This window comes from Leucopleurus acutus, assembly GCF_964270905.1.
Source record: "Leucopleurus acutus genome assembly, chromosome: 5".
Taxonomy (NCBI): Eukaryota; Metazoa; Chordata; class Mammalia; order Artiodactyla; family Delphinidae; genus Leucopleurus; species Leucopleurus acutus.
In genome coordinates, this window is record NC_139147.1 from 47426732 (window position 1) to 47447996 (window position 21265).

General features: G+C 40.6%; 1 protein-coding gene across 1 annotated transcript in view; it reads left to right on the forward strand.

Annotated features, from left to right (window-relative positions):
* COL8A1 (collagen type VIII alpha 1 chain) overlaps positions 1–18647 on the forward strand; it is a 53527-nt gene extending 34880 nt beyond the window's left edge. Inside the window, exons 2-3 of the mRNA XM_082840427.1 lie at positions 13331–13661; positions 16469–18647. Coding sequence (XP_082696553.1) covers positions 13334–13661; positions 16469–18375 — 2235 coding nt within the window. The 5' untranslated portion in view covers positions 13331–13333 and the 3' untranslated portion in view covers positions 18376–18647. The remainder of the gene's footprint in view (positions 1–13330; positions 13662–16468) is intronic.
* The last annotated feature ends 2618 nt before the right edge of the window (positions 18648–21265 follow it).

A 21265-nucleotide genomic window follows, 5' to 3' on the forward strand; every position in this document is an offset into this window, starting at 1 on the left:
AGAAATGTCTTTGGTTCTCTGAATGTTAAAGCCAAAGCCCTTCACAGTCAATACAAAGACAGGCTGCAGTGGCCAGTTCTCTACGGAAAGGGGAGCGAGACGAGATGGAGCATTTGAACCGAGTGCTCCTGGGCGACAAGCAGGTGGGGTAAGGGCTGAGGGGTGGGAACTCAGACGCTACACTTGTTATCCACCTAGTAGGAGCTATCTATACGTGACTTGTCTTTGGTATCTCAGGCAAGGGGACAATTGGGCAGCCTAGTTTTCATAATAGGTCTGGAGCAAAGTGAAGACAAAAAATCATTATCTTTCAAATTCTTCAAAAACAGGACTGCAATTAAGTGTGGTGGAACAGGTGCCCATAATCCCCTCTACTGCTATTGCTTCTCGTCATCCTCCTTCTCCCTCTTTAAATAATAACTAACACCTACCTATACAGTGCTTACTATATCTAAGTACTGTTCTCGTCATTCTACCTGCATTAATTCCCTTCACATCCTCCATAACCTCACAAGACAGACAATGTTACCATCATCCCCAACTTATCTTGAGGAAATGGAAGAACAGAGAGGTTAAGTAACTTAACCTTAACTAGGTCTAAGATCACAGACTTAGTACATGATAGAATCAGGATGTAATGCAGGCAGGTTAGCTCAGAGTTGCTGCTCTTAACCATTATCCCCTACAGCTGCCCTTTAACTGTTGTAGCTGCCAATGTCTGCTTCTAGATAACACCCTCCACTTCCCTCCTTACTCTGCTGAGCAATTACCATTTATTCTTCAAACCTTAGTTCTAACACTGTCCCTCAAGGACCTTGTGTCTCACCAACCTGCCACCCACACACCCCGTCCAGGTTAAAGTCTGTTTTGTCTTTATTGAAGCACTTACACCAGATTAAGATCTAACTTGCAATAGTTGACTGGAAACTTCTTGAGAGTATGTCCTTGTTTCTCACTTATCTTTATATATAGCCAGCCACTACCATAGTAGTGCCTAAAAATTCCATATAAGATTGTTGAATTTAATAATTAAACAAATCAACGTGACACAGTAGAGAGAAACAATGCCAGGAGTTAGAAATTTAAGCAAATAAGGCAGGGGAATTCCCCCATACAATGTTTTTAGCGCAAGAGAGATGTTAGAAACCATCTGATACCAAGGCACCCAGCAGCCTAAATGTTGGATTCTGCTCGCAGGGAGGCATTTGTTTTTTCTACCAGACATTATTTTTAAAGAAATCAACCCCAAGTGTCAAGATGAAGAGGTTTCACAAAATGTCCCAATGTGTGGCTTCTCGTGAAAAATTGGAAAACCTGCCCAAACCAGGCAAACAAGTGAGTAGTTCAACTACTGCCCCATTGGATAGGGTAGTGCTCCCTAGTTCACTGCAAACTCTGGCCAGCCGACTCCACTCACTCCCCGGTCTCCCTGCTTCCTCCAGGTATTTAGGCTCTTTCCCCCTCTAATTCAATCCCCTCATCTTATAGTTTAGGAAGAGGAGGCCCTGAAAAGCACAGGAGTATAACATGACAGAGAGGTGGCTACATACACCCCAGGTCTCTCATCTCCAATTCAGTTTCCTATCCCCACTAAGTCCTAAGAAATAGCACTTATAAAGCATGGTTATCAGTGCAATTCCTCATTTTTGTGAATTCTTTGTACCCTGTAGCAAGGTTTGCTGAAAAAAAGGAAGGTCTCTTCCACACTCCCAGCCTCCTTCACTTAGGCATCTCCAAGAACTGGCATTTATTACATAATTCTTTGTCCTTTCCTTTCTCCACTTCCATTTTCTCTGAAAAATGTTCAGCGGATTAACTGTGAAAGCCTTATGATTTTCCTCCCAGACAGCACATCCATCTCTTTCTCCCTCAAAATAAATTCCACCCCTGAAAGAAGCAGAACTTCCAATACCAAGATAGCTGTGGTTTGGTTGCTTTCAGTGCTTTGCCTGTGTTCAAAGGGCAGGATGTTACCACGCGGGCTAATTATCTATATGGAGCTGTGGTTGAAAAGTGGTGGATTTAGAGACTGCCCTCTCTGTGGCTGACAGTTTATCACAACTTGGCATTTTAGGCTTAGCCCAAGCTTGAGAGCTCAATTTTTTTTTGTATTTAAATTCATTTTTGGGAACAGTCCTGTGGAATGATCTCTGCTACTCTTAAACCGTGCAACAGAGAAAGAACAAATTCACATTTTTACTGACCATGAAATTGTTGAGATTTTTTTTTTAGTTCTTATATAATTCAGAAATTCTCAGGGGTACATATTGTAACTTTAGTAGGATTGCTCTTCTGACTGGAGATTAGCCATATGAGTGTGTGTGGGCAGGGGGAGGGGAGAGCAATTACGGAGGAAATTTATTAATTATTTTTATTTCCAAGTGCTGTTGATTTGATTTAATATTTTGCCCATGTGTGATAGAAACTCTAGAGCTTGACTTTTAACATCAAGTCATTCAAGGTTATGTGGCTCAAAGTAATCTTAGCTGAATAAAACTTCAACACCTGAATCCCCCAAATCACCAGTTCGAAAGTGAAAAAAAAGTCAGTTGGCAGCCTCGTGTCCGCTACCTCTCGCCTTTCAATCCACAAAGACACGCATGCATCCATACAGTAATTTCATTAATAAGTATCTTAGTATTATGGAAGACGGAAAAGGCTAGGATTTCTTGCTTGGTTTAGGGAATTTTGGTTTGTTTCACAGTTTCCTATAAAAATACTGAAATGAAGAGTCTACCCGCCATGATAGCCAGCTAATTAGAAGAAAATGCTAGCACAGGAAGTTGGCTTGCTTGCTTAATCTTCTGGATACTAATGTGCCACTGGCTAAGTGCCACTCAGAATGGGACAGAGAAAAGAGACCTTCCTGTGCTTTTCAGTCCTTCCTTGCCACCATCGTAGGAAAATATTGGGAGAAACATCCCTGGTGGCAAAGGGCTCTCCATCCTGCTTCCAGGAAGTGCCCAGGCTGGCTGGGAACTGGGCCTGCTGTACTTTATATTTCAACTTTCTCAATTTTCAAAACTTTGACCAGAACTAACTCATTTGAGTGTCACCTAATCTCTCAACTTTTCTTGGGTAAGATGCTGAGCAATAGTGAAGCATCTTGAAGACACAGAGAATTGCAGAAAAGTAGAAGAGGCAAGAGCTTCTAATATGACAGCCTTCCTCAGGAAAAGTTGGAGTCCAAAGGCAGGCCATCTCCTGCTCCTTATGACTCCCTCCCACATCTAGAGGCTACCCTAGGACCCCAAGTTTTTCAAGTTCAGGACCTGGATAAAGGTCATTCAGGAAACAAGTTATGTGCTTTTGTCTTTTTACCTAACTTGGTTTAAACTTTCTAGTCTCTGCAACCTTAGATATTTTGGGAATGAGTGTGATTTTATCATTTTACTTTATTCAATTCATTCATGTTATTTACTAAGAACAACTTCTACAACAACTACCAAATTTCAACTATGCATATGACAAGGAAATTGCTGGATTTTGTTTGGTTGAAATTCACTTGTAATCCCATTGTTCTGCACAGAGTTCAGGATTAAATAAAAGTGTTTGCAGTGAACAAATGTTCCATGAAATTTATATATTTTTTTCCTTCCACTTTTATCGAGATATAACTGACATATGGCACTGTATAAATTTAAGGTGTACAGCGTAATGATGTGACTTACATGCATCATGAAATGATGACCACAAGAAGCTGAGTGAACATTCATCTTCTCCTATAGATACAAAACAAAGGAAAGAGAAAAGATTGTTTTCCTTGCGATGAGAACTCTTAGGATTTACTCTCTTAATGACTTTTCATAGATACCATACAGCAGTGTTAATTGCATTTATCATGTTGTGCATTACATCCCGAGCACTTATTTGTCTTATAACTGGAAGTCTATACTTCCATGTCCATGATATTTATATGTTACAAAATACATTATAGTTAGTTGCTCTTAACAAATATTTTTACAATGTCCAGTTCAGTGATTTACATTAGATGAGACTTCCTCACACGTCTCTCCCTTGCAAAGGCCTGAAAACACCATTATTTTACATTGTGTCATTTACACAAGCTGTAGTAGTGCCAAGAAGGCAGAAAGATGCTCATGTGAACGGTAGAGTTCTCTCCAGCCCTTCTCGGTCACACCAGGAAGGAATTTGCCTTGCTGCACATCGCTGGGCCCATGGAATGGGGAGGGTCTTATTCTTGAGAAGCCCTCATCTTTGCCTGCTTTACTATAGAGCTGCCTCTAAATTTTGGATCTTCCGTTTTTCTTCAAAAATGAATATTATAAAAAAAAAAAAAAGAACATTATAGCTCCTAAAAACGACTACATCATCCTATTCACTTCCTACTTCGCCTTCCCAAGGTGCATACTTTGTATTCATTTGTCATTCCTATGACAGGAGGCATGCATTGATACTTACTGAATGACTCTGGGGGACATTTTGAGCCTATACATTGTAGGGAGGTTTTATCATTTGTAGCCACTTCTTAAAGATTTCTCAATAAGCTTCAACTTTTAGTCAATCTTCGAATATGGTATAAAAGAGGTTATAAATCACATTTTTGTCTGTAAATTTTATTTCTTATTTAGGTTCTTTCTTTGGTTTCTTGTCAGATACACCTTCTTTCATCAGAGGGATACTTGCAGGGGGGCTGTTCAGACCCTTCTCCCTCCCTCTCCACCTGTAGAAGGTGGGGGGAGTGAAATGCTGAAAAGTAACCGGAAGTGTGAGATGACGTCCAAAAGGCTTAAGCATGTACACTCATGAAATCATTTGTCCATGAAGTATGGATTTGTTGTTCATGTTCACAGCTACCATAGAGTTTTAGAACTAGAGGGGACCTTGAGGTCATTTAGCCAATGTCCCTGTCCTGCAGATGAGGAAACTGATGCCCACTCAGAGTAGGTGACTTGCTTAGGTCAGAACCAGCATTTAGGTGCTCTGTGCTCTGCAAACAATGATGCCTTCATATTATGGGAAGAAAAGCTAAAAATGAAAAAAGGGTTCCACTTTAGAACTTCCCTTTTAGGGGTTCTCTCAAGTGTTTTATAAACTCTTTGGCAGCTGACATGATTCCAGTTAGAGAAACAAAAGGAGTTAATTGCAGACTTCAAGTATGTGAACTATTATTTTAAGTAAAAGATTCTCCAGATGTTTCCCACCTCCTTTGAGAATAGAAAAGAGGAAATGAGCTTAAATTTCAGCAAGAAAGATTCAGATTAGATATTAGGAAATGTAGGTCTGTGAATCCTGCAATTGGTTACCAGGGAATGTTGTGAAATCTCCTCTTCTGGAGAACTTTTGGAATGTGGCAGTTGGCCATCCATTTCAGAGGGGTTATGTGGGTGGCCCATAGAGCCAAAGACACAACCTAATTGACACCTCAAGTTCTGTAGGTCCCAAGAGGTCATGCTCTGCCCATAGCTAGGTGGTGGGGCTGTTCGCGCCTCTTAACTATAGCAAAATTCAGGATTCATCAGTGAAGCACATGTTCAAGTTCAGTTTTATACATGTATCAGTCCTAATAGGTGTAATTGGGTACACTGACTAAAACTAATGAATGCTTATTGGATATTTTTGCCCACTGCCTTCACTGATTGACTAATATCTGATGGTTTAATTTCTTTGGGATCCATCTCAGCATATTCACCTTGACTTCCTTAATACCTTCCAAGCTTGTGTCCCTAGTCCACAAAGCAAAAAGTAAGGGATCCAGTCCAGGATCTTCTCCTATATACAGGGAAATTCTTTATTTCAACGAAAAAGGCAGCCTTGGAATTTGGAGGACAAAATGGAGAAAAGTGGATGTATAATTAGATCTGCACCTTGTTATCTAATGTATTGATGATATCTCCTAACAATAATCAAATGAGAATTACTTTTTAAAAATTTTTATTGAAATATAGTTGATTTACAATGTTGTGTTAGTTTCAGGGATACAGCAAAGTGATTCAGTTTATATACATATATAAAATTTACACATGTAACATATATTTATATATATATTATTTTCCAGACAGATTCTTTTCCATTATAGGTTATTACAAGATATTTAGCATAGTTCCCTGTGCTATACAGTAGGTCCTTGTTGGTTATCTATTTTATGTATAGTAGTATGTATATTTTAATCCCAAACTCCTAATTTATCCCCTCCCCCCCTTTCCCCTTTGGTAGCCATAAGTTTGATTTCTATGTCTGTGAGTCTATTTCTGTTTTGTAAATAAGCTTATTTGTATCAGTTTTTAGATTCTACAAATAAGTGATATTGTATGATGTTTGTCTTTTCAAATAAGAATTTAAAATTTCTAACTTGGAATGTAACAGTCTTGAATTTCAGTAAAATAATCAACTGTATAAATACAGGATGGGGAGATATCATTTGAGAGAGTTTAGTGTTAAAAAAAATAAAAATAAAAGACCTAGTAAGTGGACAAAGGATTAATCATATGTATTTAAAGTATGTTCATGGTGCTGGCATAAAGTAAGTGCTCAAAAACGTAGCTAATATTATTATAACTTTGATGTTTATTGCCTTTCCTCCCCTAGCCATCCTCTGGTTCTGGTTTTCTAAATACAGTCACTGATTTTGCCCAATGCTAATATAAAACAGCACTAAACCATTCTTCTACCTACCCCCAAAAAATCCATTCCCCCCAAAGAATTAGGTTTCCTGAAGGTATCATCAGAAGAGTTAGAGTTTCTTCATCTCTGAGGAAATGAAGGAGGGAATTTACAATATGTATCCTATTATAAACACAAAAAGTTCAATTGAAAAGACTTTTTCCTTTCTTGACTGCTCCTCCATTGGAAATCTTTTCTCCGGCTCTTTCCCACGCAGCAATCACACTTAATCTCCTCCGGAATCCCCCAGAAGGCCAACTTTCCATACCCTCTATTATTTAGAGTTGTTTCTATCTTCCTTTAAAACCCAGGTGCCAGCCCATCCAAACGCAGAAGGCTCAGTTTCTACAGTAAAGTGGGTTTCAAAGAGCATCACCTCAACATCCTTACCCACCCTCTCCTTTGTTTTTCTCCATATCATCCAACACACCGTACATTTATGATTTTATTTAGTTTGTGTCCCCATCATTATCCTCAAAATGTTAAAAACACAATTCTCATTTGTAAGTGAACATGTCAAAGTTTTAAATGATGACAAAGTCAATTTGAAATATAATGTTAAAAATCTGGGTTTTTCATTGTAATGAGCAGATAAAAAAGTATGCTGAGATAATGCTAAGTTTGATACAAAACTGGTTAACATTCTAAACGGCAATAAAACCATAACCTGAGTGGGGTTAATCAACATAGTTTATAGAGTTGTTAATGTCCTGTAATACTAATAAATTATGCAACAAAGTTACATATCCCTAGTTCCATTATCCTAAGGTGGGCTTATTTACATGGCAATAAAAGATCATGTGACCATCTATCTTTTGCCTTAGCCAAGTTGGGGGATATATTTCTTAATACCCACTTCCCCACCTCCCATTAAAAGTAACCTACATGTGCACTGCCATTTATGAATCAAAAAATTGGGTCTCCCCTATAAGCTGCTCAGATAATAAAAATAGCAACAGAAGTTGCACAAGAAGGTCGTAAGTTGCCTTATGAATGTTTCCATCATTATTAATATTCAGGTAGGAAATATGAAGGCCTTCTGTCAATAACTGTTGTAGGAAGGATTCCAAATGGGGAATGAGGCTGAATTTGATATTTTCTAAAGCCCCTATCAACACTGCAAGTTTTGACTGTAAGGGTTCATCAATAAATGTTGAGGAAGTCAAAAGAATATCACACATTTTCCTGGTTCTCAGGAAACCTACGATTACGGTGAGGTCTAATGGACAAAAAACAATAGGAAAAAAACATAAGGTTGATTAGAATTATATTTAACTTTGTGTTAAACTTTCAGTAGTACTAGCAGAATAATGATGTTTGAGGAGGTAGGTAGGGAAGACTTTACAGAAGAGGTAGGAATTGAGTTGGTCTGGAGGAATGGTAGGTGTTATGGGCTGAGTTGTGTCCCCCCAAATCATATGTTGGAGTCCCGATTCCCCGTACTTCAGAATGACTGCATTTGGAGATAGCGTCTTTAAGGAGGAAATTAAGGGTAGGCCCTAATCTAATAGGACTGGTGTCCTTATAAGAAGAGATTAGGACACAGACATGCAGAGGAAAGACCATGTGAAGACGCAGGGAGTAGATGGCCATCTACAAGCCAAGGAGAGAGGCCTCAGAAGAAACACAGCCTACCAATACCTTTATCTTGGACTTCTAGCCTCCAGAATTGTGAGGAAATAAATTTCTGTTGTTTGAGCCACTCAGTCTGGGGTACTTTTTTTATTGCAGCCCCAGCAAACCAATACAGTAGGGTTGAAATATGGAGAGGGGTTTAAAAAGAATAAGAATCCTCCAGAAAAAAAAGAATACCATGAAAAAAGAGGTCAAAATGAGGACTGACATAGATGAGGAACAGAGTCTTGAAACAGGGGTTTACATTAATGAATGGCACATACAGCTACTGTTATCATTAATAAGACTCTTTCTTTTTTCCAGTATTGTGTCTTAAGAGAGATAAATAAACCTTTCAACCTTCGCACCTCTATCCAAAATTTACTTCCTCAGAGAGGTCTTCCCCCACCATCCTTCCAAAACATCATCTACCACCCCAAGCCATTTTCAAGCCCTTTCCTCTGCTTTATTTTCTTCACAGCACTTAAATCTGAGATTACAAAATTTATTTTTAACTTGTTAATTACATGTCTTCCCACACTAGAATGTGAGTTCAATGAGATCAGGGACTTACCTCTCTAATTCACCTCTCTTTCTCTAATCCCCAGAACAGTTTGTAACACTTAGTAGGTATACCATAAATATCTGTATCTAGTGAATGAATTTCCCTGAGAAAAGCAATCAATCAGGAGAGAATTTGCTTTGAGAGGCATGGAAAAGCCAAGAAAACAATTCTGGTAAATATTGGAGGAGTAGGATACTGCGTGACTTTCCCTTGTTTTAGGTGTGGTGAATCTGAAGCCTTGAGAAACTACAAACTCTGTGTGAGGGGGCAAGTAGGGGGCACAGAGGAGGGCCACCCGGCAGCAGATGAGAGAGGCTTGTCCACACCGCACACAGCACGGACACACACGCACACACATACCCAAATACAGACATGCTGGGAAAGGGAAAGGGAAAGCTGTCCCATATGAAAGGGAAAGTTGGATTTAGGGCAAGGATTGAAGGTTTAAATACTTAAACATTCTTTCAGACAGTAAGCCAAAATCTCATGAGGATCAACATACAAATAAAATGCTGAGGAGCGTCTAAAATAATATATATCACATTACTCTGTTATATACATTACAGATCACATGAGGAAACTGAAACTCTCTGCAGCCCTGCCCAAATATAGGGAACCATTTAGGGCTGTTCAAAAAATGACTAGGACTGGCGACTCTGACCCCAGAATGAATAACTGCCTTGGTTCAGCTGTTCTTTCTTGCCATTTTTAACAAGTACGTTTTAATGGCCATTATTGTTTTATTCATGTTAGGTTTATCATTATTGAAGTTAACCTCACATTTACTTTGGCTAGTATCCTTTTTTGAAAGTCTTTGACATTTCAGTTGGTTTTGATTTGTCTTTTTGGTCACACTCCATTAATAATAACAAACGTGAGGAGTGCTTTTCGGCTTACAAAGAATTCATAGTATCATTTGTGCCCTTGAACAGCACTGTGGGAGAGTCAGAGATTACAATTTCTGTTTTATAAGCAAGGAAACTGAAGCTCAGTGAAGATAAGGGACTTGCAGAAAGTCATAAACACAGAGAATGGCAGAGCTACAACTCAACTCCTGCCTTTTGGTTTCTTCTGCAATGTGCTTCCTGTATGACATGACACCCATCACTAAGCTAGCCTGGCTGGCAAAGATCCAGTGTTCACACACAGTATGTATGTTTATGTTCACATGTACTCAAGCACACACACACCACATAACGGTTATCAAATAGAAACCCAAGAACACATTAAACAGAACTCACAGCATTATTGTGTTCTACATCCTTAGAAAAAGAAAAAAGAGGCAAGAAAACCCACTACCACCATTTCTCCCCAGCAGGAATTCTGAGGTTCCTTCTTCCCACCAGGTGTTTGTGCAGTGTTACACAAATCTGATGTTCTTTTGAGTGATTTGGGGAGAATCTCCACACCACTTTGATCACCAAAAATATCCTCAGGGACAAGAGGGAAATGAGTAAGGATAAGTCAAGTGGTAAATTCTAACCAGGGCCCCTACATAAATATTCAAGCTAAAACTGAATGAAGTTTATTTAAATAAAGATCCAGAGAAACGGCGGATGGCAGACTGAAAGAGGTAGTTTTCAGGAGAGAAAGGCCAAGCCTATGAGAGGAAATAATTGTAGTAGAGCAGAATCCCAGTGGGCCTTTGGTATTCAACTGGTCTTCTTCCAAGCATTTCACCCTCTTCCAATTTTCCAGTGTTTCATTAGACTGTCCTGGTTTGAAGATTATTAAGTAAATCCAACACAGCCACTGAACTGAAGGAAGGGTGAAGGACCAAGCATGCTATCTATTATCACTCCAAGTTCAGGGTTTAATAGTGAAACTCATTAACCTCCAAAGATAGAATTAAATGCCAGGCTACACATCACCAGATATTACCACTGTCAGCTCTCTTGTGACTGCCTTAGACATTGAATGTTAGAGTCAGATGGGGCTTAGAGAACAACTGAGTCTTATTTTTAACAAAAGAAGTTGAAGGGATCTGTTCAGATACACAAAATTAAGATGAAGTTCTGGTCTTATGAGTAAAAAAAGTAAGGAACAGTGGTGCGTAGGACAGGCTGTAATTTGTCGTAAATGGGTGTGCATATTCAGAGAATATCTCTGGGAAAATATGAAGGAAAATGGGAAATGTTGTTACTTCAAAGGGAAAGGATTTTAGATACTAAAGAACAGAAGTGAGAGGAAAATTTACTCCCCCCCCCATATCCTTTGCTACTCATTAATAGTTTACACATCTGTCACTCCTACAAAGAAGTGTAAGCTCCTTGAGGGCAAGGCCTATTGACTATATTATAGTCATCTTTGTAATCCCTGGGTGGGTCTCTCATTGTGTCTCATAAATACTCAATAAACTACTGTTGAGTACTTACAACAGATGTTCTTTTTCCATTTAAAATAAATTTGACTATTGAGTATAAATCAATATTAATTTTGTGGCTCTTTCCAAATGGTTTATAACAATTAATCATTCATATAAGGACATAAAATAACAGCTTTCTATCTTCTCCCATTTAGAGTACACTTGAAACAAATAGTTCTCGAAGACTACTCTGACTTATGAAATAGAGAAAGTTGTATAAATCATTTTGCTGACAGATGTTTCTTCATTTTCACCCCAAAGGGGAAAAAATGATTAGTTAGTATATTTAGAAAAATTGTAATGCAGTGAATTTCATGGTGGAGATTTTTACTAAATATTTTCTTAGGTGCTTTTTATTAACCAATTCTTCTGTAGCCTGTTAATACTCTTGGCATTACTCTTGAATACGATGTTGCAAAGTCAACCCACATTTTCTAAGAAGTGGAAAACTATGATCCAGAATTAAGTAAGGCAGAAGCAAAGAAAACAAACTCTTAGGAGAATCGAACTTAAATTATTTACTCAGTTAGTTACTGGATTAAATTATTTACTCAAGTTTACTCAAAGTTTTCCAGAAGACAGTTACATTAAAAATTGTGAGAAACTTGCCACTTCTTTCTTCATCCCCCCAATTTCCCCCCTCCCCCCACCCCGCCACGTCCCATCTCTCTCTCTGCAGCATTATGATGACACTCCATTTAGGATTCAGATTTTCGTTAAGTCCCTCTATAAGATGTGGGAGCAAAGCCTTATGTGTAGTTTTAGGACCTCCGGGAAACTGAGCAGACGTCAATGTGTACCACACTTGCCCTCTAGCGGGAATTTGTGAAAACTGCAGTTCCCTGGGATGTTGGTTCTTCAACCCTGCGCGTTTCCGAACACCCATCTCGAGCTGTTTTTTATAAACAGATAAACCTCATTTATACTTATTCTACTAATTACTAATTTGCAAAGGGTGCTATTAAAAGGCTTAAAACAGCTTATTCTTGCGAGTAAACATCTCTATCTTATTTACACAACAAATATGCTTTGTAAACTCCTTTCTTCATAATAGTACAAAGATAAAATTTAATGATCTCCAGGTCCAATTAACCTAATTCTGAACAAATGACTTCATAGTACATAATTAGAAGAAAGAAATGGTATCCCTGTATGTACATAATTATGATGGTGTTTTTTTTTTTAATGACATTTTGGGGCCGTCACATGAAGTACCTTCTTTCCAATTCAGAAGATATCTTCGGTTTTTATTGTTGTTCTTGTTTGCTCTTTAACCTTTATATGTTTATGACCACACCAAAGCAGCCAAAGGACATCTGACATATGAAAAACTACTGCCCCTGGCATAAAGCCTATAAATTATTAACTGTTTCCATTTACAACAGAATTTCAGCACTTACTAACAAAGTTATGACTTGCCACTAAGTTTGCTTCATTTTGGAGAATCTATTCTATCTGTTAGGATTAAGTTCAGTGCAAATGTATGGCACCCAAAATAACAATGGCTTAAAGAAGGTAAATCTTTCTCTCTTGTGTAAACAAATTCCAAACTTAAGGATGAATATCAATATATGGCGCCTCCAAGTTCAACCAAGGCTCAGGTTTCTTCTAGCTTGTTGCTCTACCATCCTCAATGCACAGCTTTCACTCCATGGTTCATGGTGTCTGGCCTGTTTCCGGGTAATATATATCCACATTCCAGCCAGTGGGAAGAAGCAAGAGGAAGAACATGCTCACTCCCCTTAAGGAGCATTCTTGGAAGTTGCACCCATTACAAATACACGCAACAGACCAGAACTTTGTCACGTGGCCACTTCTAAATGAAATGCCGTAATTCTAGCCTTGCTCTGTTCCAGCTGAAAGTCAGGGGTGCCAATACTATGGAAGAGGGCAGAGTTCATGTTCAGGGACAACCAGCAGTCTCCCCATAGCTTACAATCCCACCAGCTGCCTTCATTTGATAGATCCTACTCTTTCCTGGGTTTTGTCTGTTTGTTTTCTATTGAAAGGTGACATCTTCCCTTCCATTTGTCTTCCACTCATGAAGTTCTGCTAATAAAGACCATGATTCCTTTTCTTTTTTTCTCCCTTCTTTCTCTAAGTAAACTCCGGTCACCTGGCCTGCTGGTTTTCACCATGTTGGTGCATACCTTCCTCCACAGGTGATGGCTGGTCCACCTGCCCTTCTGCAGCTGCTGGGAGTACTGCTTACCATTTCCCTGGGTTCCGTCCGGCTCATCCAAGCTGGTGCCTACTATGGCATCAAGCCGCTGCCACCTCAAATTCCTCCTCAGATTCCACCGCAAATTCCGCAATACCAGCCCCTGGGCCAGCAAGTACCTCACATGCCTTTGGGTAAAGATGGCCTTAACATGGGCAAGGAGCTGCCCCACATGCAGTATGGCAAAGAGTATCCACATCTACCCCAATATATGAAGGAAATTCAGCCGGCACCAAGAATGGGCAAGGAAGCAGCACCCAAGAAAGGCAAAGGTAACATACTTCGGTTCTGCTGTAAGACAGCAGCTTTCCAAAACCCTGAACAATACGCTGCGGGTGGGAAGAGCTAAATTTTAGACATTTTTCTTTTAGCATGTGTGACTGACATTCATTAACTGCCTGTGTCCTAAACCCTATCCTTGAAAAGTTCAGGTCTTGAAGAAAGACAAAATTATTGTATGTTGTGCTTTCTTATTTCAACAGCATCAAATGACAAAAAGCATACTTCATAACAAATAAGTTTAGTCCCTTACTCATTATTTCTTTATTCAAACATACAGCAACTAATGAGCATCTCTTTTTGTGTCAGGCTCTAAGCCAAAATGCTAAGGGATATAGCAGTGGAAAAAAAGAAAAAAGAAGTGATGTCAGTCTTCAGAACTAGGAGAGCAATGTTATAAGAACCTGCTGTGTTAAAAAAATCATATAAAAGCACTTTGTAAACTAGGTGCCAGACAAATGTGTTTTTAAGAGTGCTCTAATTAAGTTGTTACACATGTCAATCAATAAATCTACAGAAGGAGCCCAAAGAGTACAGACCATATACCTACCTAGAGATGATGATACCTGAAAATCTCTCCATTACTTTCTAGGCATATTCATTAGTTATTCAACACCAGCAAAATGCCTATCACTGTGAGAGACATTTTCTTTTTTTAAAATTTTTTTAAGTCTTTTTTTTTTTTTTTGGCCACACCGTGTGGCTTGTGGAATCTTAGTTCCCCGACCAGGGATTGAACCCGGACCCTTGGCAGTGAGAACACAGAGTTTTAACAACTGGGCCACCAGGGAATTCCCGAGAGACATTTTCTTATAAACTCAGTTGGTTTATAAGAAACGTAGGAAACCTAGCACTTGCAGGAAGGAATTGCAATCAGAGTAGCAATTCCCTTTGAGGCGGTGGAGGCCATTCCCACTGGTCCCTGCAAAAGCAGGAAGCTCTGCTTCTGGGGAACTACTGGATTGGGTACTAATAGGCCTGAGTGCCTAGAGGCCAGAAAGGAGAGAAACCTAGTCATTTAACCTCTTTGAAACTACTTTTCTTCATTTGTAAAGTAGGATTATTGAGAGAGTCTATGACATAAGGTAAGTACTAAATAAATGTTAAAGTACCATAAAAAACTTTGCTGCAGTTGGTCATTCAACAAAACCTAAGGAAGAACAGAATATACTCCAGGCACGTGCTAGACATTAGGGATTCCTGATGAATGTGATGTGACCCTGCCCCAGATGCTCTCTTGACAAAGGAGATACACAGTTCCTGCTTAGCAAGAGCACACAGTAGTAATCCTATTAGCATAAAAGAAGTATTTCCAGTTTTCTTCCCTTTAGGAGCTGATATTCCACTTAGGGGATTATCTCAGTCATTTGTTTTCCTTCCTTTCTTGAATGGCCTGCCTGGATTTTGAAACTTCCTGTACTTATTCAGATGGGTACCAGATTGCAACTGAGGAATTTGGAAAATACATGAGTTCTGTGGTTCTATTTTGTTCCCTGACAATAGCTCAGTGAAAAATACAATGGTCAGGATTAAGATGCAACTAATGGTTAATATAAGACTTTGGGACCATCAATTTCATTTTTTTATGTTATTCCTTACTCTCAGTAGCATGAGAGGTCCAGAGTTGTGTTTCTCTGCAAGGCATAGCATAATCAATGTAATTACATGTGCTTTGTATTTCGATAACAATTCGAGAAAGCATAACGCCTTTCACATCTATTTTCTAATCTTGTAGTGTGGGTGTATTATTCTTGCTGTACAGACAGGCAAGCAGGGATGTTGATGGCTTAAGTGACCCAGTCAAGATCTCATTTCAAGGCCAGAAAGAGAAGCTGAGCTTCCTGCTAATCCCAGTTTAACTCCTTTTCCGCATTGTTTATCATCCTAAAATACCTTATTCATTACTCCTGTTTAAAAACCAAATTTGCAAGTGAGAAGTAACTTATTAAATTGAAGAATTAATATTTGAGGCTTAGGAAATCCTACAGCATATTAAAGAAGTTAAACACATCGATTTGACTCTAGAGGACAGATTTTAAGATGTTATTAAACCACATACAAAATAAAAATAAAATGCTTCTATTCTTCCCTGAGTCTACATGATAATGATGGTCATCCTCTACATCATAGTATATTTCAGCACAAGAGGAAATATTATTTTTCCATATATTATATTTAAAATTCAAGGACATAGAAAAATAGAGTATAACATTAAATAGGGAAAAAATAAAAATGACTCCAACACTGTTTGAAATACACACACACATATATATATACACACACACACACACACATATATATACATACATATGTACATATATATAGAACACATGAGATGGAAATACAGATAAATGTCAAGCGATTATCTCTGAGTAGTGGGCTTATAGGCAACTTTGATTTTTCTTTGTCCTTCTTTGAACTCTTTATAGTGAATACACCATAATATCTCCAAGTTTGTACTAGGAAGAATGTTTCTTCATTACTTTTTAGCTGTTTTACTTAACTAATGCTGATAAAAGCAGCCACAGATATCAGTTCCCAAAACAGTATCTCAAATATGACAAAGAAATTATCAGCCTGATTGTCCATTAAGTACTGATAATACAGTCCTGGAACACGAGCACATTATTCCTAGTCTTTCCTCTTGATAAGTAATAGGCAAATGTGTCAGAAGTAAATAATGATCGAAGTGAGGGATGATCAATATTAATCTCTCTCTCTCTCTCTCTCTCACACTCTCCCTCTCCCTCCCTCCCTCCCTCCCTCCCTCCTTCTCTCTCTCTCCCCCCTCTCCCCACAGAAATACCATTAGCCAGTTTAAGGGGGGAGCAAGGTCCCCGTGGAGAGCCTGGCCCAAGAGGACCACCTGGGCCCCCTGGCTTACCAGGTCAAGGGATACCTGGAATCAAAGGAAAACCAGGGCCACAGGGATATCCAGGAATTGGAAAGCCAGGTATGCCTGGAATGCCAGGAAAGCCAGGAGCCATGGGAATGCCCGGGGCCAAAGGTGAAATTGGACCCAAAGGGGAGATCGGACCCATGGGGATCCCAGGACCGCAAGGACCTCCAGGGCCTCACGGACTTCCTGGCATTGGGAAGCCAGGTGGGCCAGGGTTACCAGGGCAACCAGGTGCCAAAGGTGAGCGAGGACCCAAAGGACTACCAGGACCTCCAGGCCTTCAGGGTCCTAAAGGAGAGAAGGGCTTCGGGATGCCAGGTCTGCCAGGCCTGAAGGGTCCTCCAGGGATGCATGGCCCTCCCGGCCCTGTCGGACTTCCAGGAGTGGGCAAACCAGGAGTGACAGGCTTCCCTGGGCCCCAGGGTCCCCTGGGAAAGCCAGGCCCTCCAGGCGAACCTGGGCCACAAGGCCCTATAGGAGTCCCAGGGTTTCAAGGACCTCCTGGGATGCCTGGAATTGGAAAACCAGGCCAGGATGGGATCCCTGGGCAGCCAGGATTTCCAGGTGGCAAAGGGGAACAAGGACTGCCAGGACTGCCAGGACCCCCAGGCCCTCCAGGGATCGGGAAACCCGGCTTCCCAGGCCCCAAAGGCGACAGGGGCATAGCGGGTCTTCCTGGGGCTCTGGGACCAAGAGGGGAGAGAGGACCAGCAGGTGCCCCTGGATTGGGGGGCCCACCAGGAGAGCCAGGCCTGCCTGGAATCCCAGGTCCCATGGGCCCTCCAGGGGCTATCGGTTTCCCCGGACCCAAAGGAGAAGTTGGGGCTGTGGGACCACAGGGGCCACTAGGTCCCAAGGGTGAGCCAGGGCTTCAAGGCTTCCCAGGAAAGCCAGGTTTCCTTGGTGAAGCTGGGCCCCCCGGCATGAGGGGTTTGCCAGGTCCCATAGGGCCCAAGGGGGAAGCTGGGTATAAAGGTTTGCCAGGGCTCCCTGGTGCCCCAGGGCTGCTTGGACAGAAGGGAGAGCCAGGAATCCCAGGGGAACAGGGCTTACAGGGCCCCCCAGGTATCCCAGGGATTGCAGGCCCGAGTGGCCCCATTGGACCTCCTGGAATTCCTGGCCCCAAAGGGGAACCGGGTCTCCCAGGGCCCCCTGGGTTCCCTGGAGTAGGGAAGCCCGGAGTGGCAGGACTTCATGGCGCCCCAGGGAAGCCTGGTGCCCTTGGTCCCCAAGGCCAGCCTGGCCTTCCAGGGCCCCCAGGCCCTCCAGGGCCCCCAGGACTTCCAGCTGTGATGCCCCCGACACCACCACCCCATGGAGAGTATCTACCCGATATGGGGCTGGGAATTGACGGAGTGAAACCCCCCCACGCCTATGGGGCTAAGAAAGGCAAGAACGGAGGGCCAGCCTACGAGATGCCTGCATTTACCGCTGAGCTGACTGCGCCTTTCCCACCTGTGGGGGCCCCAGTGAAGTTTGACAAACTGCTCTATAATGGCAGACAGAACTACAACCCGCAGACGGGCATCTTCACCTGTGAGGTCCCTGGGGTCTACTACTTTGCATACCACGTTCACTGCAAGGGGGGCAACGTGTGGGTTGCTCTGTTCAAGAACAACGAGCCCATGATGTACACGTATGACGAGTACAAGAAGGGCTTCCTGGACCAGGCGTCTGGGAGCGCGGTGCTGCTGCTCCGGCCCGGAGACCGGGTGTTCCTCCAGATGCCCTCTGAACAGGCTGCGGGACTGTATGCCGGGCAGTATGTCCATTCCTCTTTTTCAGGGTATTTATTGTATCCCATGTAAGAAAGAAAAAAAGAGAGAAATTTAATAGAAGAAAAGAAAAGGATGCACAAAAAAATCCAAATGGGAAACATAATTGCTTCAAAACATTTATATAGTTGGAAAGTTATATTTAAGTGAAAGTCTGAACCATCATGTACAAATAAAAACTAAGATGCATGTTTAGTGCTCTGCACAGCAGCTTGTGATTGAAAATGATGGGATAGATTTATGTATCAAGTACTGACACTTGTGTTGTACCCACTGGAATCGTATTAGCTGTTTATGTTATGTGCTTCCATGATAACCTGCTTATTCAGATCAAAGTATTTCAGTATGAAAGAGCATAGCTAATGAAAGTCACTCGCTCATACTGTTTACTTTAAAATATTTATAAATATGACTTAAAGAAATGTCAATGATAACAATTACATACCGTATTTACTTGCATAATTTCCTCTGTATTTGTGCAGATACTTTGCCATGGGATGTGGGAGAGCTCTGCAGTGCTTTTCCCCAGTGAGGCGTGGACAGAGAACCAGGGTAGAGCTTTACTCCAAGGGATGTTTCTCCCCTGTTGGAGGCTGTGTCTTTCACAACAAGAGTTCTACTCAGAATTGTGTGTCTAGTGTCCCTAGAAGAACAACTGTAGTGTATTTACTCGTGCCTTCTGTGTGCCTAGCACTGGATGAGACACTTCTGTGGGGCCTAAGACAGTGCCCCGTAGGGAGCTAACAAACCAGCTGGGAGACATGAGTAGGAAGTAACTCATTTATTCCTCACGGGTTCTTTTTGCTTGTTATTTTTTTTTCCTGTGATTTTTTTTTTCTTTCTTGTTGTCTCCATGTAATTTCCATTATGACCCAACTAATATAAACACTTGGAAGTCATAAGAAAAAAAGTAACCCTCTCCCCTCATAACTTTCCAGTTTTGCGGAATGTTCATTATAAATAGCAGTTATTAATTGTGTTTACATGCGTATAATAATCCCCCTCCTTTGCCTACAAACACAAATGACTACAACGAGGTTTCACCCACAAAGGGGGTATCAGTACCTTTTAGTAGCTACTGAATTTCAAAGAAATTCCCTGTGTAGTACACATACAAATCGGTGTGTCATCTGAAGTTCCAAAGTGAATTTCCTAAATCCAAGCCGTCCTTTGATTGGGGAAAGAGGGGGGAGTTTCAGAATTACATAGGAAAATAAATTGTTTTGAAAAAATAATTTCTGAAGTTTTAAATTAAAAAACAGATGTATTACTTCCTGCTGTAGGTACTAAAAATGCAGGAAGCAACCTGTGGAAGAGCCACCTGGAATGTCAGAGGGCAATGACAGCCCATGCTTTTTATGTCACCCCACAAGTACAGGAGTCAATATAAATTTAAAGAGAAAAGTAAATTTTTTTCCAGGTTTTCATTTAGGTACATACTAATTGCTTTGCACATTCAAATCTGGTCTGGAAACACAGACAAAGCATTTCAAGTTGGCTATGAGTCTGCTGCTGACACTATAAGCCACTGGGGGGAATAATGTGGGGCTATGGTGGTGGAGTCTTGTATCTACTCCTCAAAGTTAAGAGTGTTGAAATGAGGGGATAGGTACAGATGGGAAGATACACAAATAAATACGGTATAAACACACATGGAATCGTGTCTATGTCAAATCTGAATCATTTTAACCATCAAGAATATTCTCCTCAGCCTAATATCTGTCTTTTCCCTATATGGTATACAAGCACCATTTCTTCTCAATTTCTTAAAAAGAGAAATGAGTTCATTACCACGTGGTTTCTTACTCACGGCTAATTATATGACAAACTTTTCCCATCAAAAACATATCCCACCCAACCTTCATTTTCAAAGCAGACAGCATTTATGTGGCCAAATATCCTTTGGGTTGGTCTTGAGGATGCTGGTTTTGGGCCGATGGCTATGACAGCCACATGGATCCACTGGGCTCTGTCTGCTGAAAAGCTGCATTGAAATGGCTTGGAGGCAAGTCAGATCAGCTGATTTATAAAACTGTATTTATCTGTACATGTATGGGCTTTTTATTTCCACCAAGAGAGAAAGTAGCTCTTTAGTCAAAACCAAATTTCACTTTTCAAATACCTTCCAACTTATTTATTGGTTGTTACTCAGTTGCATGTGTGTGTGCGTGTGTGTGCGCGTGCATGCGCGCATGTGTGTATTATCAGGCATATGCTTCTAACTTTTAGACAGGGGAGGAGAAAAATCTATGCCAGATACTGTATATTCTACAATGGTGCTAATCTCAGAGCTAAATGAATTACTCCATTTAATTTAAAAAGAGTTTTAAATAATTATCTATGTATCTTTGTTTCCCTTTTGAATGTTGCACATCATGTTAACACATTTAGTGTAAAAGCAGATGAAACAACCACATGTTCTAAAGTCTAGGGATAGTGCTACAATCCCTATTTAATTCAAAATTAACTAGAACTTTTCCATGTGAAATGGACCAAACTGACAATATTGTTATTTAAATACAGAGTTTTAATGCAGGATGACATCCCACAGGGGAAAAGAATGTCTGTAGTGGGTGACTGTTCTCAAATATTTTACAGAATACTGGTAACTTTGAGTTTCCATGATAGATTTGAGACATGTCAATAGCAAATCATTTTTGTATTTAAATTTTTGTACTGATTTGAAAAAAAGTCTTATTAAATACCTTTAAAAGTATGTTTCTCATCTTGTTCATATCACTCAGCTGACACTGTTTGAACTTCGTAACTGTTTATCCCCCAACGTGTTAATTAGCTGCTGACACAGAGACCTAACATAATCCTAGCTTAACGGGGACAATTCTTTCTCTTTGACATAACAGCTGCAAGCATAAGCAGGCTGGGGCTCATGTGGCAGCCCCAGTCAGGGCTCCAGGTTCCTTCT